Source organism: Citrus sinensis, chromosome 8, assembly GCF_022201045.2.
Source record: "Citrus sinensis cultivar Valencia sweet orange chromosome 8, DVS_A1.0, whole genome shotgun sequence".
NCBI lineage: Eukaryota > Viridiplantae > Streptophyta > Magnoliopsida > Sapindales > Rutaceae > Citrus > Citrus sinensis.
The window spans coordinates 304,908-321,658 of record NC_068563.1 but is presented as its reverse complement, the minus strand read 5'-3'; the positions used below and the strand labels follow the sequence as shown (position 1 = coordinate 321,658).

Here is a 16,751-nt window from a genome sequence, read left to right as displayed (position 1 = left end):
CAATTTTTTTTAAAGTTTTTTTTTTTATCACTCAAATGAAGTAAGAAAATTCATTGCATATTGCTTAAAAACAAAGTTAGGAAACACTTTTTTTTTAATAATATTACCAACTTAAGTATATAATTATAACCCTCTCTAAATGACTTCTTAAATCTCTTGTATTTTTATCATAAGAAATTATGTACGTCAGAGGATAAATAACAAAAGAAAGATCGAAGTGGTTTAATAACTCATCAAATTTTTATATAGTATAGTTTTATCACACATAGACAATAGATGACTTTAATTCAAAAATAACGCAGGCACATAAAGTTCGTGACAATTTTAATGTGAGTTAATTGGTCTTAAAAAATAGAATTATAAATAGAATTTGATTAAATTGAATTAACTCTACAGTAAAACACTGATGATACCCGTTGGATAATCAGAATTAAAAAGAAAAGAAAAAAAGAAAAAAGAAAAGGTTAGTCTTAGACCGAATTGCATGATCATTCATCCCACAAAAAAAAAAAAAAAAAAAAAATATTGTAAAAGAAGTGAAAGAATGGGGCCGTTTGAGGCGCGAAAAACATATCGAAACAGACACGAAAAAGATGCACGTGAATACGCGTCGCCTTGTCAAAAAACCGCGTGGACCGACCCAAAATTTCATCGCAGGCCAATTTTAACTGCTTTTCAAAATTAACTTTTTCCTCTTTTCACTATCCACAAAACCCGCGAAAAATTATCTCATCCTAGCCGTTAATCATGTGAAGGTCCCACAATACCGCCAAAAAAATATAAAAAAAATAAATAAATGCACAGAATCTCTCTCTTTCTCCTACACACACATGCATGTACAACATGACAATCTGCGGCATCAATGGCCACATTCAACTATTGTCCCCTCATTTTCTTTTTGTAGAGAAAATCTATATTTTCCCGGAAAGTTAATTATTATTATTATTATTGTTAATTTTAAAGTGTCTAGGATACCTCTTTTGAGTTTTCGAGCCGACACTTTTTGACATTTTTGTTGAAAATCAGATTTTATAACTACCCTTTTGAGTTATTAAGCTTGATAGCGAGGAGTGAAGAGGCAGAATTGCCCTCCTTCAAAGAGAAAATCACAACTTTTTCGGATAATTTGCATTTTGTTAAATGTTTTGAGTTTTAAGCCTGAGAGTGCGAAATAAAGAGGCAATTTTTTTTTTTTTTTTTTACTCTTTTTTCTAGAGCAACAACACTCTTGGCTGACATTTTAACATTATTGCCAAAAGGTGTGATTTTAAGAGTACCCTTTTGAGTTTTAAGCTTGAAAGAGGGAAATGGAGAGGCAGATGGTGGTGATGGAGGGAGCTACTGGAGAGAATCAGAACGGGGTTTCGAGTTCGTTGAATGAATGTGATCGTGTAGTCAATGAGTTGATGCAAGTGATTGATACCATTGGATCGTATGGTGGGTTTAGGAAAACTCAGAGGAAGGAGTGCTTGAACATCGTGAGAAGATTGAAGCTTTTGGTGCCTCTTTTGGAAGAGATAAGGGAGCTTGATGGACAAGTTTCTAGTGAGGCCTTGAATTGTTTAGCTCATTTGAAAAAACCACTTCTTGCAGCGAAGAAACTGTTGAAGGATTGCAACTATGGCAGCAAGATTTATCTGGTTAGCTGTCACTTTATGTCTGTTAAATACCTTCTCAATTTCGTTTATCTATTAATTTATTTTGACATATAAGGTAATGTTCTTATTTTGCCTTTGTGTTTGTTGAAATTAGGCAGCGGAGAGTGAGGCGGTGATGAGTCGATTCCATGCTGTGTATGATAAACTGTATGAGGCTCTGGATGATGTGCCTTATGATGAGCTTGGGATATCTGATGAAGTGAAAGAACAAGTGATTAACTTTTCTCTTTCTTTTATCAAAGCATCTTACATTTGTTGCCCAAATTTATTTTTGGTTGGATCTGCTGCTTTAAGATAAATTTCTTTGCCGGCCATTTTCTGTTTTTAGTTCCTTGAGAGGTTAAAAGTACATTCTGTGATGAAAATGTAGAGCGCATTTAATTCACAATACATCTTTAAGGCAACGTGCGATTTCAATTGAGTGGAATTATTTACTGTAGATAGGTGTTTGTGGATATGCCCCTCTGAAGATTCTGCTGAATTTCTTGTAACAGGTTCGCGATATCCTGGTTGCAAAAGAGTTCTTATAAGAATTACGATAATGTTCTTTAGGGATTCTTAGGTTACTAGGATTTGTATTCGATAAATAACATTGTCACTGTTTCCTGGTTAGAAAATTGGTTGGAGAAAATTGTCAAATTATTTGTTTGTTCTACAGTTTCTTTCAAAGTTGTTGTTCACTTCCTCAGATAATATTATGCTAGGTGTTTGCATTGCAAGCTTTTGAATGATGCATGTGCGTGTTTTATTTGATGGATTAACAGGTAGAGCTGATGCGTATGCAACTTCAAAGGGCAAAAGGGCGTACAGATACACAGGATATGGAGCTAGCAATGGACATGATGGTTGTTTTCTCAAAAGAAGATGACCGGAATGCGGACAGTGCAATACTAGAGAGACTAGCTAAGAAGTTAGAACTACATACTATTGCAGACTTGAAAGCCGAAACATTAGCAGTCAAGAAACTTGTAAAAGAGAGGGGTGGGCATAAAGCTGATAGCATTTCTCAAATCACCGACCTTTTGGGAAAATTTAAACAAATTGCCGGTGTTGAGGATACCCTTGTGCTTGATGGTTCTGTCTCAGCCAGAAAGTTACAAAGGTGTCAGACTATGCTAGTCCCTCACGAATTCCTTTGTCCGGTTACATTGGAGATAATGACGGACCCAGTTATTGTGGCAACAGGACAGGTAATTTTGAAGTTCAAATAGAATTCTTTTCTGTTCTGATATACATGGCACTGAAACTAAAACAATTTTTTCCGCCCTTTTGAAAGACTTATGAAAGAGAGAGCATTCAGAGGTGGTTGAATTCCAATCATAAGACCTGCCCAAAGACTGGACAAATTTTGGATCACTTGTCTCTTGCTCCAAACTATGCCCTCCGCAACCTCATTGTGCAATGGTGTGAGAAGAACAATGTTGAACTGCCAAAGAAGGATACTAATACGGGCTCTGATGCCTCCTCAGCTGCACTCATAGAGGAAATCTGTTCCTTAATTCAGAATCTATCCTCAAGTCAGCTGAATATAAAAAGAGATTCTGTCATGAAGATCCGCATGCTCTCAAAAGAGAATCCGGACAACAGAATTTTAATCGCCAACAATGGAGGAATTCGTCCGTTGGTCCAGCTTCTGTTCTATCCAGATTCGAAGATCCAGGAACACACAGTCACTGCACTTTTGAACTTGTCACTCGACGAAACAAACAAAAGGCACATAGCCAGAGAAGGAGCCATTCCTGCTATAATTGAGATCTTGCAAAATGGGACTAATGAGGCAAGAGAAAACTCTGCAGCGGCCTTATTCAGCTTATCGATGCTTGATGAGAACAGAGTAATGGTGGGGAACTTGAATGGAATCCCCCCTTTGGTGAATCTGTTGCGGTATGGATCAATCAGAGGTAAAAAGGATGCTGCAACTGCACTTTTTAACTTGTCTATAAACCAATCCAACAAGTCTAGGGCCATCAAGGCAGGTATCATACCATCATTACTTAAGCTACTGGAGGACAAAGCATTGGGCATGGTTGATGAAGCTCTCTCAATCTTGCAACTCCTTGCATCTCACCCTGAGGGTCGAAATGAAATCGGGCGGCTATCTTTCATTGAAACTCTGGTGGAGATAATAAAAAATGGGACTCCAAAGAACAAGGAATGCGCAACATCCGTTCTTCTGGAGCTGGGGTTGAATAATTCATATTTCATTTTGGCTGCCCTTCAGTATGGGGTATATGAACATCTTGTGGAGATTACAAGATGTGGAACAAACAGAGGCCAGAGGAAAGCAAATTCCCTTTTGCAGCACATGAGTAAGCGTGAACACATACCATGACGTTTTACAGAGCAGTTAATGCTATCATTTTGCTGCCATTGCTACCAGTGCTACCAACTTCGGTTTTTGGAGAGTTGTGCATTGAAAGTTTATAGCTTATCTTTCGTTTTGTTAGTGTACAGTGTTTAGAATTGGTGCCAAAGTGCCAACCTCTGTGTAGATTTAATAAAATTCATGTTGTGTTAATTTGTATGCTCATACCGAGTAACAAATTTTGATTCGAGTCACCAAATATTCGGACCCTAAGGTAGTTCACGATATCATGATTCTCATCTTCTACGATCACAAATGGATAGATTTATCGCAGCAAAGAATACTGGACCGAGTATACATGACATGGTAAATTACTAAATTCTTGTCCAACTTTCGGTAAATTGATTTCATCATAAAAGTTTGGGCATGAAAAATGAAAAGTCTATCTTGTTGTATATTCAAATTTAACATATATAAAAAAAGTGTATTTACTAAATGATGAAAAATTGACTAGATTATAGTCACTTATTATTATTTTTGTTAATGACAAGATTCTCGTTTTTTTTTTCTTCTTCTTCTTCTTCTTCTTCGTCTTCTTTTTCACTCAATTACATTCTCTCACACTTTTTTATTACTTCGTCACTCATCACTTCTTCATATTTTATCCTAAAATCATTATTAAATATTGTAGGTTGAATCTTAAAATATTTTTAATTTTCAAATTCCATTTTACCGAATGAAATAATAAATTTCAAGGAGCTGCTACCTTACAGTTATTTCTGATAAGTCCCCATTCAAATATACATTAATTCCAAATATCTATGAAGTTTTTATTATTACAACAATGGACCATATTTTCCTTACAGTGGACCATACTTGGATCAAAGCATCGACAATAAATCTCTCCCGGGGCCCAACCCAGAATAAGAGGTTGCCATCGAACTACGTGGCAAACTGTAGTTGGCATGCACAGCGACGCGGAATAGATGCAAAATACAAGAAACACGTCAAAGAAAAATAAAAGAATTTGTTGTTGCCTACTTGCCTGTTGGTTCTGAGGCCCCCTTTTTCTCTCCTTCATTGAAATAATTCTATATCTTTCTTTTCTTTTTTTTTTTCTTTTAAGAAAAAAATTTAAGCCTCCAAAACCTTTTTTTTTAATAAAAAAATTATTATATCAAAGCTGCTATTAATAGTTAATCAGAAGTCTGTCACAATTTGCATTGGTAATCCATCTGAACAGAAAATCAATTAAGAAAGATTTTTTCTTAAATATAAAGTTCTTACTACAGTGCAACACTTGTCAGTAAGCCAAAATAATAAATATTTATGGTCTAATATAATGCAAACAAACAAAAGAAGAAAAAGCCAAAAGTAAAAAAAAAAAAAAGAATAAATAAAAGGAAACGTGGGAGGGAAAACCCAAAAGAATAATATTGCGCCAAAAGGAAGGTTTTGAACTTCAACGAGGGGCTAAATAAACAATCAAGAAAAGTTGAGGACTGAATGGTAAATTAATCCAACTTCGTTAGAGCCAACGCTTCTTCCTTTTGAAACGAACCCGTTTCTCTTTCTTTCGCTCTCTCTCTGTGAACGGTTTCAATGAGCTAAAGGTAATGCACGTTCCCACTCTTCTTTTATTTAGTTTTTTTTTGGTTTAATCAATTTTTCCATTTTGCAGTAGCTCAGTTTCTTCAATTAGTAACTTTTTGATTATTTTGTTATCAATTTTGCAGTAATTAAAAAGATGTTACCAATGCTTGATTGCATGGGAGTATGATTGTAACTGGATTTGACAACTAATTCGATGGGTTTCGTTTATTTTGTATCAATCACCATTACCCATGTCTCAAAATTCTGATTAATGCATGCTTTTGATTCTCGGTGTTGCCTTTTGTTCTGTTTAATCAATACTTGGTGAAATAAAAACAATTATGCAGTGCTTTAGGGTGTTTGTTTTTGTATTTTTGCTATTGAATTAGTGCTGTTGTAGTTTTCGTTTTTAGTTCTTTCGGCATTTGAGATTAGATTCGCACATCCGTCAATGATGTTTTGTTTTCATGCTGCATTTTTTAAATTTCAACTTTGAGTTTTACTGTGAGGAAGAAAGAATGAAAATTGACATCAATGCTAGTTTGCTTGTGGCAAACATGTGCTAAATATATGTTTTTAGCATTTTACATTGATATACTCATCAATGCTTCTTTAGCGAGTAGCATTCTCTGGTTGTACATATAGGTGGTAATTTTTATCTGACAATTCCATTTGAAATCAAACGTGTTTAATGTGCTGTCATTGGGGAAAATATATATGGCAGCTTGTTTAATGAGCTACGCGAATGATTTTAGTATGGACCTTAATGAACTTATTATATCCAGCTTCTTTACTAGAATCTGCATGGTGAATTGTGTCATGCAGGGGGAATGAATTTAATATAATCCTTTGATAATGACTTCTAATTGACATACAACGTCACTGCAAGATGTTATTTTGCAACTCTTGTAAAGTAGATTTCCATTCAAATTATGAAACTATTGTACACCCACTTCAATTACTAGTTTGAGCCGTTCTAGGAGAACTTGCCTTAATTTATGTGAAATTATTGTTGAGTAATGAGGGTGCTACAGTTATGTGTCATGTAACTTTCACAGGCTGTTTTGTAGTTGTCTCACTATATACGGTTCTTTTGCAGGCAACCAGACTCGATCATAGTTTAGCATATGTGCTTAATATTATGAATGCTCTAACTTACATGTTTAGTGGTATCCTCACTCTAATTTTCTGGTTGTTGTGTTCAGGTTGAGAGATGACACATTATCGGTATCAACAAATCTTTGAAAATGGTAAATCAAATGCAAACAACTATGGTGTCTTTATGGCCGTTGTTGACATTTATATATTTATGGTTTGTGGTTGACTTGCTATATATTAAAAGTTACCTTGGTGTTCATGGTCCTTGAGTCCAAGCACGTGACTGTACTTAATTTAATTTACTTAAGTTTTTGTTGCGTGAATAGTGTTTGATACTCCTTTTTCCCTTATGATTTGTAAATAATTACACACTTGTGGCCTATGAATAATGAAAAATGGGACTGTGTTAAAAACTGTTCAGGGTTTATGTGATGGTAAAAGGGAACATAATCAAACCAGTTTATTGCCATGTGGTACAGTTCATATGCTACTAGGTGTATCTCAATTAGAACTTAGTTTGTCAGTTTGGGTTTTATGATCAAGATGGATAAAAAAAATGTTTGCTTCCCTTCATTCTTTTCTATTAATATCAAAATGCAGTTAGCATAAGTTGGAATTAATTAGCTGGTGGCCACTTGTTTAGATCCTCCGTAGCTGGTTTTGGATTTTACACTTGGCTGACTAAGGTTACTCCATTACCATTTGAGCTATTGGAAGTGGAAGATGCATTATACTTAGATTTTCCTGGATGTCACATTCCTTTTGAAAATATTGTGTGTTACGAAGACTGAGGAAATACTTAGCGATACATGTTTGTAAAATGTGATTTTCTTCTAAAAGCATATAATGTTGGGATTTCTCCTGGAATGCAATTTTTAAGATTGCTTCTGGTCTTTCAATTGTTATCTTGACTAGTTTAGTTGTATATGTACGTGGTGTCTGTTGATTTGGCTTCTCTATCGTAACTGATGGATTCTTTGAATTTACTTATACATTTTATTTCTTTTCTTTCTCCAGATGGTTCAACAAACAGCAGACTCTAAATTCAACCAATACGGCTTTGGCAGTCCTGAAACAAACTTGCTCAGTCGTGATAAGCAACAGCTGGTGGCTATGAAGAAGACGGCGCTAAGAGAACTGCAAAATGAGAACAGGATTGTTGTGCCTAAACCCAATGGAAATTCTCCATATTCAAAGGATGGGGGATCTATTATTGATGCTATTAAGGTTTCTGGTTCTAAGAGACCATTACACGAATGTCCAGTGAGTCCCCCTAAAGATAGTAATGTTGCAAATGGACATCTTGTGTATGTCCGCAGAAAATTTGAAGCAGATGTAGGCAAGGCCAGCACTTCGGACAGCACAAACACTGCAGTTGATTCCACAAGCTCGACTTTGGTTAGTCACCAGGAAAGCGCCCACCAAAAGGCCCAGATAAAGGAGCCAAAGGTTTCTAGTTTTCCAGCATTTGCACCTTTACCAACGACTTCCTTTGTCAGTCCACCGGGGAAACCTTCGGTTCCTCTGTTTGGGAAGCCTGGTATTAAATCAACACCAGCAGAATCCCATTGTCATCCTGTTGCATCTGCTGCCCCTTCGTTGGGTAATTCAAGAGGAATGGAAATTTTGCATTGGGAAGAGCGATTTCATCGATTGCAGATGCTGTTGAAGAAATTGGACCAATCAGATCAAGAGGATTACATCCAGAGTATGTTTTTATATTGCAATAAGTCAATTAATATTTTCATTGTTATCTCAGTTGAAAGTTTTGTGATACTAATTTATATCGCTTTACATGATTTTATTAGTGCTTCGGTCACTTTCCTCAGTGGAACTTAGCAGACGTGCTGTTGAGTTAGAAAAGAGATCAATCCAGCTTTCACTGGAAGAAGGTAATATGAAATCCGGTTTTGTCCCCCCTTCTTTTTAGTTATATGCTCTAGAAGAATTCCCCCCATGCCCAAAAGAGGGTTGTTGGCGGACGATTCTGAGTTGGTGCATTGTTTGCTAGTTGGTAGCTTTAGAAGTTAGAACAATGCGCATCATGCAATTCTGAACTTTTTGTGTCATCAGCTCATATAAACACAAGCACATTGTGTGGATTCTACTCAAATTGATTATGCCACCTCTGAATATGTCGAGGAACGTATAACTTATTCGCACTTCGTTTTGCATTGTCACAGCGAAAGAGGTGAGCCGTGTTGCAATGTTAAATGTGCTAGGAAAATCCGTCAAGAATCTGAAAGAAACTTGATTCATCAAGATCAGTCAAATAAGCAGAAGGCCGGGAACAAGAAGATAGTTTTTACTACTTTTGAGCCTTGAGAGACTCGGTGTACTAATACACCTACTTTATTTTGCTCCCTCATCGCTTAATTGGTGGTTGCTTACCTTAGCTTGGCTGATATCCATCATAATATTTTACCTCGGATGTCTTCTCTATTTTGGCAAATGCCATTGACAGTGAGAATTTCCAACTGTATTAACTGTTATATAAATATAGTGCTTGAACGATCATTAACGCAGTTCGTAGTTCTTCTAGCCAAGTTTAGTGAAGTGAGTTAAACACAATAGCGATTCCCTTCAACTTTCGGATACCCAGAAGAAGATCAAGGATGCATGTCATTTCTAATGCAAATGGCGTTTGATTCGATAAGCAACTTTTAAGTCACAGGTTTCTATCAGGCTTATGAATCAAAAGATATAAAGCCATTTTCTTTTAGTTGCACAAAGACTCTTTAACCCAAACGAAACTATCATGAAAGCTAGAATTTTAGAATGTTATGGCTTATCGAAAGTAGTGGGTGCCTATCTCAAATTGTAGCCCTTTATTTTTCCACTTCGTCTTTCCCAAATGAAAGCAACAATAAAGGAAATGTTGTCCTAAAATTGAGGCCTTTTTTAGTACTGAAGAACGACATTCACCGACAATTGAGGCTTTAGCGTAATAGTGTCTGCTCTACAAGTTTCCTTTTGTGAGAAAAGCTATGCCTCTTCGCAATAATTTTTTCAGTTACCATTTAAACTCTTTAACTCCCTTAAAAATTGCCACACTATCACTTCAGTTTCTGTCAATGTGATATTGATGCAATAATTAGGGGTAATTTATGAAAGTAGCCAACTAATCATTTTCTTATTTTGGTAACAAAAAATGGTTGTTTTGGGCATAAATGTCCCTAAGGTATCAGTTGAGATAGATATGTCGACACGTTGATTGCTCATGGACATTTTGATTGCTTATCAATTGTCCATCGAAGAGAATTAGTCTAGCGTGATAACTTGAGAGAATTTATGCCCAAAATTTTTATTTTTTGTCTACGAAATTAAAAAAAAAAAAAAAAAGTAAGTCGGCAAACTTTTGCAAATTGACCTTAATTTTACTTCAATTTCCATAATTTTTCCCAGAAAAAAAAATTAATGGATAAGGGGAGATGTAAAACAATTAAATTAAAAAAATTTAAGTAAAAAAAAAAAAAATCAATGGGCGTGCCCTCAGTGGTGCATGTAAAGCTCTAAGCAATGGATAACCACTACATGCACCAACCGAAAAAAACTGCCCATTTCAAAAGCTTGTGTCTCATTGAAACCAGTAACCGCTCAAACGACTACTTAAGCAACACAACCCACCATTTTTACACTTTTTTTTCCCTCTTTATCTTCAGAAAATTGCATCGCCCTTGTCGTTTTGCTATCATAATCATTGCATAATGACCAACAACACAAGTTCTGATCCTGATTTTTTCTTCTCGCCTTCACCAACACACAGAATCATCACAAACTTTGCTTCATCTTCCAGCCCTGATGCACATTATCAACAAAGTGCCTGCAAGAAACGGTCCAAATTGATCAAGATTGACGCCAGTGCCACTTCATCATGTTCTGCTAGTGTTTCCAAGCCAAAATATGCCAAGAAACCTGACCCTGGTGCACCAAAAATTACTAGGCCTTGCAGTGAGTGTGGCAAAAAGTTTTGGTCATGGAAAGCACTTTTCGGGCACATGAGATGTCATCCTGAGCGGCAGTGGCGTGGCATTAACCCTCCTCCAAATTTCCGCAGACCCGCTTCACCTGTTAAGGAAGTAACAAGTGTTGAAAATGTTATGACTGTGGAGGATCATGAGGTTGCAGCATGTTTGTTGATGTTGGCTAATGGGGATGTCGGTGTTGGTACTGGTAGTTTTCAGCAGGGGATTCAAGTTCAAGATACTAATGAAGTAAATTTGGGTGGGGTAAGTTGTAGGTTTGAGTGCAACAGTTGCAAGAAAGTGTTTGGTTCACACCAGGCCTTAGGGGGTCACAGGGCTAGTCACAAGCATGTAAAGGGTTGTTTTGCAATAACGCGAAGTAGCGATGGTTGTGAGATTGATCATGATCATTGTAGTGATGGGATTGTGAAGGAGAATGTGGATGATGAAAGGAAGATGATGATGGTTTTGGGGCACAAGTGCAGTATTTGTTTGAGGGTGTTTTCAAGCGGACAAGCCTTGGGTGGGCACAAGAGGTGTCACTGGGAGAAAGGAGATGATCCATTGTTGAACGATGGCCTTAATCTTTTGGACCTGAATTTGCCTGCTCCAGTTGATGATGACTCCGCCTCTTCTTCATATTCTTCAGGGCTCACTTTGGATTTGAGGTTGGGCCTTTGAATGGAAACTGAACTTCTTCTTTTTTTTTTTTTGTGGGGTTTGTTTTACTAACTGTTGTGTGACTTGTAAGCTAGGGTTAGTATATTCTGTAATCATTGACATAGTTACTTGCTGGCTCCATAATTGGGAGACAGAATTATGTGTTCTATAAACAAATTAGGATAATAGTTGTAACTTCTGATTACTAATAAATTACAAAGTTGTTTGTGTCATTTGCCGAGTAGCTTGCTTATGTAATCTACAAATCATCTTTTGTTAGACTTGTTGACATGCTGATATTCGATACTCGACTCATGAATGTGTGTATATACTATATCATTAAATTTGATCTGAATGGATGAGACCATTGTTTGAGTAAGAGTTTTATCTCAAGTATTTTGAGTTAGCAACCATGAGGACATGTACGACTGTTGAGTAATTTAGCAACATTAAGGCCCTTTGTGTGATTACCAGTACGATGCAGCTTCTAGATTAGTCTTGTAGAATATGTAAAGTGGTCCAGAAATGGCTTAGTTCAGTTCAGTCGTATCAAGTTCTATGCTTCAACTTGAATCGATCTGAGATAAAGATTGATAATAGCATTAGAAAAAAAAAATAGTAGAATATATATATCGAATAATGATCAAGTGAGAGCAAAAGTGGAGTTAAAGGACCGCAAGAATGAGTAGAATGTCAAATAAATACAACATTATGTGAAAAAGAGATTATTAAAATAGATAATTCATAAATCTAACCACCAATAATTAATGCAGAAAATGCTTAATAAGTTCCTTAACAAACACTATACCTCTTACGTATTAGTTGGCTAATTATGCAAACACAATATGAAACTAATCATTTTAGCCTTAGATTACATTTTCGTGAGCAAAAACGTATAATATAAGGCAGTGATTTCTTTTGAGAGGAATACTGGGTACAAGCAAGTTGGATACAAGCTGGTAGGGGACTTTAATACACACATTATGAGTTTCTCTTCGACTTCTTGTCTAAGAAATGTTCCTTTAGAGACAAAAATAGATACCAAAGTTTTGGTAACAGCAACGGACATCTCGGTAACACATGAAACATGCTAGTGAACTGTGTATCAGTCAATTTTATATTTGGACCAACTCTTTACTTTCTTGGATCAAATCTTTAAATTTCAAAATTAATACTATCCGTATACATTTGCTTCATCTGTGTATTTGGAGAAAATTATTTAATAAACATATAGTACAGTTTATGAACAAGCACCGTTCAAAGTGCATAAAAATGATACAGAAATCATCAAGCCTAAGCTTTCTTTTCCAAATGGCGAACAGAAGTTTTTGGCATTTCCAGTAGAAAACCTTTTGGAAAAGAATAACTGGTAAGCTCCGTGGGGTCATGACCTTGATGATATAACTTTTAGATTAAAGTTCAATTTAGCAGACTATGTCCAAATTATAGCTCAATCAGATTGTCCAATAATGAAGCAACTGGTCGCAGTTTTTCCGCAAAGGGAAGCACTCAAGAAATGTGATTTCTTAAGTAATCCTTCGAATAGTTTTAAAACTCAAATTCAAGACAACTCCATACAAATATCTGAAGAGTGATTAATATAGGACATCTCGAAAGTTAAAGCTTGCAACTTCAGCTTATCTTAGTAAGCTCGATGACTCACGGAAACTCCACGTGGAACATGGTAAATTGTCTTGATGCCTGAGCTAGTTTGGATAACCGTACATATAACAATTCAATTCACCAATCATTTTCGGATCGCATGGTGTTGATTTCACCGATGCATTTTATATTATTCAATGCATTGGAAGACTGTACAAGGCATCAAACTACTGACCGAAGGTTTAGAACTATTATGCGGTTCTTGAAGCTACATTGATAGTCTCAAGGCATTTGATACGTGGCTATTTTATGCTGTGGTAGAACCCGAAGTTATGCTTTGCTTATCTTCACATTGCTTTTAGTTTTTTAATAGTACTACTAGCTGGCGAGATTTGTAAGACCAATAGGCTTCAGGAATCTCAGACTATGAATCATTTTGATTATCAAATAAAAGATGCGACAGATATTATCGAGAGTTTAATGGTTATACGCAAAGTTAACTGTGAGATTATTTCAGACTCATAATATCTAGTCATCATCAAAGAAATTGCTTGTATCCACTACTGCAAAGCTTGAATCGGTAATCAAATTTTCGCAAAAACCCCGAACTATTAAGTGAATAATCACATAAGATGATCTTTGAACTTTGGCATAGGCCTTGACAATATTCATTTGCGTTGCACGTAAGAGAACTATGGCTATTTCCTTGTCAAACAGAAACTTATTTAATATCATAAGAGCCTCGATAATCTTCATCATTTACACTGATTCACACTCAAGTTTGTTTAGCTGCCATTGACGCATTATTCAGCTAAGACGTTATAGCTCCCCAGAAAAGTCTATTCCTGGTAACTCAGCTACACGTACAGCTGCTGAAACAAAGTTTACCATAAGCCTGAGCAAAGCATATTCTGCCCAACCAAGTGGCTGTCATGATATCGTAATATCTCCTCAAATCCATGCAGAATTCGACGGGTTCTGAGCGAATTAATGTCGAACAACAAAACCATGTCAATTCATCCAGCTTAATTACCCACTCAATGCGTTGTTTGCAAGCGCCTTGTTATGACATCATCGACTGTTCTTAATACTATCCTCACATCAGTCTTTTGCCTATCTGTCCGGTTGATAACTACGTTGCGTATCCATCTAAATAAGGTCAATGAATCTTTTTTGATTCAATACGGATCATTTTGGTATCTTGCTCCGATTGAATCAACTTATGCGATCCTGTTCAAGGAACGCTGTGAGGTGTACACGCTCAACTATTAATAATTCACATCAGAGTCATGACTCTGCCTTCAATAATGTTCATTTTGTCAAATCATTTGATTACGAAATTATAACTTTATAAGATCATTTGAACTATTCTATGTCAACTAACTTCATATGATTAATAATCCAACAAATGTCATTATATGATTAGCTCATCCGAAAAACCTGCCAATGAAGTTTCAAGGGTTAAGATTGATCTTCCAACTTGATCGCACATCAGATAATCCCTCATAGTTCAACTGCTCATGCCCCACAAGATTAAAAAAGGAGGTCCATTGACCACTCTCTGCTAGTATCTGTATAGTTTAATCAAATGAGGAATCTCCATTAGAAATATATAAATGAATGTACAGATTTTCATATTGAATCCCTGTGGTATCTTGCCTTGATTCAACTGGCGCGTGTATTCCACATCTATGATGCCATGTATATTCAAATAGATACCAAGAATATAGATAAATACAATATGTCAGCATAATTGAGTTATGACTTTATCGCCTACCGATACATATTATAATCAACCCCCCACCACATAATTTATTACTAATTCTGCTGGATGTATATGCATACTGACATCAGCAAAGCTTGAAAATGGAGCACCTTTAATAAGTGCTTTCTGGTGTCATCATTAAAATTTAAAAGCAACAAAGAGATGGATTATTTCCATTTTGATCTTTAAAAATAATTACATGAAAGGGAAAGATACAGGAAGAATAATTTTTTAATAAACAGAAATTTTGAAAACCAGCTGGTTTATGCACAGTTATTTTCATACAAAAAAAAAAATTATTTAACCGTAATAATCTTAGCTCAACAATACCAATTAAAGATATTGATTACAGAGCTTGAAGAATCTACTCTATGTATATTTATATATATACACTGCCTATTTGGTCTATCAATAAACTGTAGCATATTATGTCGCGAAGGATTTGTTGGCACAAACTATATGAATATGAGTTTTGAGGAATCAAAAGTTGTCTTGATCAATTAGAAACTGCATTATTTACAATGGACAGGTTAAAGTATTAGGTATTGTATTTGATGTGAGTGGAAAATGATGTATATATATGAACATATTTATTAGTTATATCCACATCAATAAGGTTCACTGCACATGCAAGGGCAACAAGTGGGTTAAAGGAGCTGATCCACTGTTATGGAGAAACTAATCACTCAAATCTTAAACGAAGGAAGTGGAAACAAAATTTCTAATAGTCAAAGATTTAAAAGAAGTTAAAAAAAAAACCCTTCAAAATCAAGCACTTGTCTTTAGAGTAATGAAGCCATTGCATCTGACAAGATGCCGACGCCTGAGGAGAAACCATTAGCCGAGTCTCAAATATGAAGGAATGCAAGTGGATGAGTCAGATTCAACAGATTATGAATAAACCATATATAATAATGAAGAATAATTAAGCTTTACAAAGATCTTTTATTTGTTTCCGGATATTATAGTCACATTTTAATCTGCTTTTGTGTATTTTTCTAATTATCAGAATGTGTGCTTTACAGATACATCAACTGACATAAGTTATGGGGGTAAGACAACATATAAAAATCTCCGAAAGTTGAATCAGTTCTTAGCCTTTAGATGGAGACTCATAACTAGGTTATGGCATTTGATTAACATTTTATTCCATTTTCAATGACATAATCGAAGACATTTAAATAACAGACCATTTTCATTTTATAATTTATATACAACTAGCTTATGTATGATATGCAAATTCAAGATCAGTGATCGCGACTGGAACTCACCATCAAGCTTTGCTTGTAAGAAATCTCATTATAATACAATGAGATTTTTGAGTTCTAGTTGATGCATCACATTGTGAAAGAACCCTTTTGATTTAAATTGAGGAAGCATTAGTTTGCAACTGGGTTGGCAATGATTCAACTCCAACAAAGATATAATTCCAAGATCTGGTGATAATAATATTGACTTGCTCCTGAAGTTTAAGCGAGGAATGAATAATCGATTATTCAACTTGATCAAATTGTTTATCGTATTAACTTTGATTATTTTGGGTGAGTAAATTTTTATTGTTTCCTCAAAAGAAACATCAGTAGGGCCTGCTGGGCATGCTCAAGCAATGAGAATTGAGCAGGCACTTACTTCATAAAATCTATATCTTCACTTTCTGCTAATATGGAATCTGAAGTCATGACTCATGAGGATTCTACTTTAGTAGATTATTAAGTAATTAAAAGATTAATAATCTTGGCTAATGCGTCATTAGATGTATGCGGCGAATTGAGCAGGAACATGAAGAGGCCATGGCCCCCCAATATTCTTAGAGGCAGTAACAAGAATATGGCCAAATTTAACGTGGCCATATTAAGTGACCTTTCCAAATACATTGCTAATCACTTAATAATGAACATCAAAATTATAATCACAAGATTACGGAACATAACTAAGTGTCAAAACTCGATTGTTGTGAGGAAAAAAACAGAATATTCAAACAATTAACTGTCACTACTCGGCCGTAAAACTCTGACTTTAAACCAAACTTGGACAGAAATGTTGAAGTTAAAAAAAACTTATTAATCACAACATCATTACAGTGGACAAAACAAATAATTAATTAA

The 16,751-nt window shown here is 35.5% G+C and overlaps 3 protein-coding genes across 9 annotated transcripts; all 3 read left to right on the top strand.

Annotated features, from left to right (window-relative positions):
* The first annotated feature begins 575 nt into the window (after nucleotides 1-575).
* Nucleotides 576-4,174, top strand: LOC102617890 (U-box domain-containing protein 15). The gene is made up of 4 exons (XM_006486545.4): nucleotides 576-1,640; nucleotides 1,753-1,869; nucleotides 2,423-2,848; nucleotides 2,935-4,174. The coding sequence occupies exons 1-4, from the start codon at nucleotides 1,308-1,310 to the stop codon at nucleotides 3,988-3,990; spliced, it is 1,932 nt and encodes a 643-aa protein (XP_006486608.2). The 5' UTR covers nucleotides 576-1,307; the 3' UTR covers nucleotides 3,991-4,174.
* Nucleotides 4,175-5,429: 1,255 nt separating this feature from the next.
* Nucleotides 5,430-9,179, top strand: LOC102617605 (uncharacterized). Of its 7 annotated transcripts, XM_015532743.3 has the most exons (6): nucleotides 5,507-5,576; nucleotides 5,700-5,788; nucleotides 6,762-6,868; nucleotides 7,672-8,362; nucleotides 8,463-8,546; nucleotides 8,838-9,179. In XM_015532743.3, exons 3-6 carry the CDS (start codon nucleotides 6,770-6,772, stop codon nucleotides 8,906-8,908), a joined length of 945 nt encoding a protein of 314 aa, XP_015388229.2. In that variant the 5' UTR covers nucleotides 5,507-5,576; nucleotides 5,700-5,788; nucleotides 6,762-6,769; the 3' UTR covers nucleotides 8,909-9,179. The 7 variants fall into 7 exon arrangements, with proteins under 7 accessions (XP_015388235.2, XP_015388230.2, XP_052288935.1 ...); XM_015532744.3 differs by lacking the exon at nucleotides 6,762-6,868 and having other exon boundaries at nucleotides 5,431-5,576; XM_052432975.1 differs by lacking the exon at nucleotides 5,700-5,788 and having other exon boundaries at nucleotides 5,455-5,576; nucleotides 6,762-6,806.
* A 752-nt stretch (nucleotides 9,180-9,931) lies between these two features.
* Nucleotides 9,932-11,646, top strand: LOC102607766 (zinc finger protein ZAT3). Its single transcript, XM_015532758.3, has one exon. It carries the CDS (start codon nucleotides 10,362-10,364, stop codon nucleotides 11,298-11,300), a length of 939 nt encoding a protein of 312 aa, XP_015388244.2. The 5' UTR covers nucleotides 9,932-10,361; the 3' UTR covers nucleotides 11,301-11,646.
* Nucleotides 11,647-16,751: the final 5,105 nt, after the last annotated feature.

What these genes read in the sequence shown, in the direction of transcription:
- LOC102607766 (XM_015532758.3), top strand. Translation starts at nt 10,362, where the DNA reads ATGACCAACAACACAAGTTCTGATCCTGATTTTTTCTTCTCGCCTTCA.
- LOC102617605 (XM_015532743.3), top strand. Translation starts at nt 6,770, where the DNA reads ATGACACATTATCGGTATCAACAAATCTTTGAAAATGGTAAATCAAAT. An exon ending in TTGACATTTATATATTTATG is followed by an intron (nt 6,869 to 7,671) that starts GTTTGTGGTTGA and finishes TTCTTTCTCCAG; the next exon opens with ATGGTTCAACAAACAGCAGA. An exon ending in TCAAGAGGATTACATCCAGA is followed by an intron (nt 8,363 to 8,462) that starts GTATGTTTTTAT and finishes TGATTTTATTAG; the next exon opens with TGCTTCGGTCACTTTCCTCA.
- LOC102617890 (XM_006486545.4), top strand. Translation starts at nt 1,308, where the DNA reads ATGGAGAGGCAGATGGTGGTGATGGAGGGAGCTACTGGAGAGAATCAG. An exon ending in ATGGCAGCAAGATTTATCTG is followed by an intron (nt 1,641 to 1,752) that starts GTTAGCTGTCAC and finishes TGTTGAAATTAG; the next exon opens with GCAGCGGAGAGTGAGGCGGT. An exon ending in CTGATGAAGTGAAAGAACAA is followed by an intron (nt 1,870 to 2,422) that starts GTGATTAACTTT and finishes ATGGATTAACAG; the next exon opens with GTAGAGCTGATGCGTATGCA.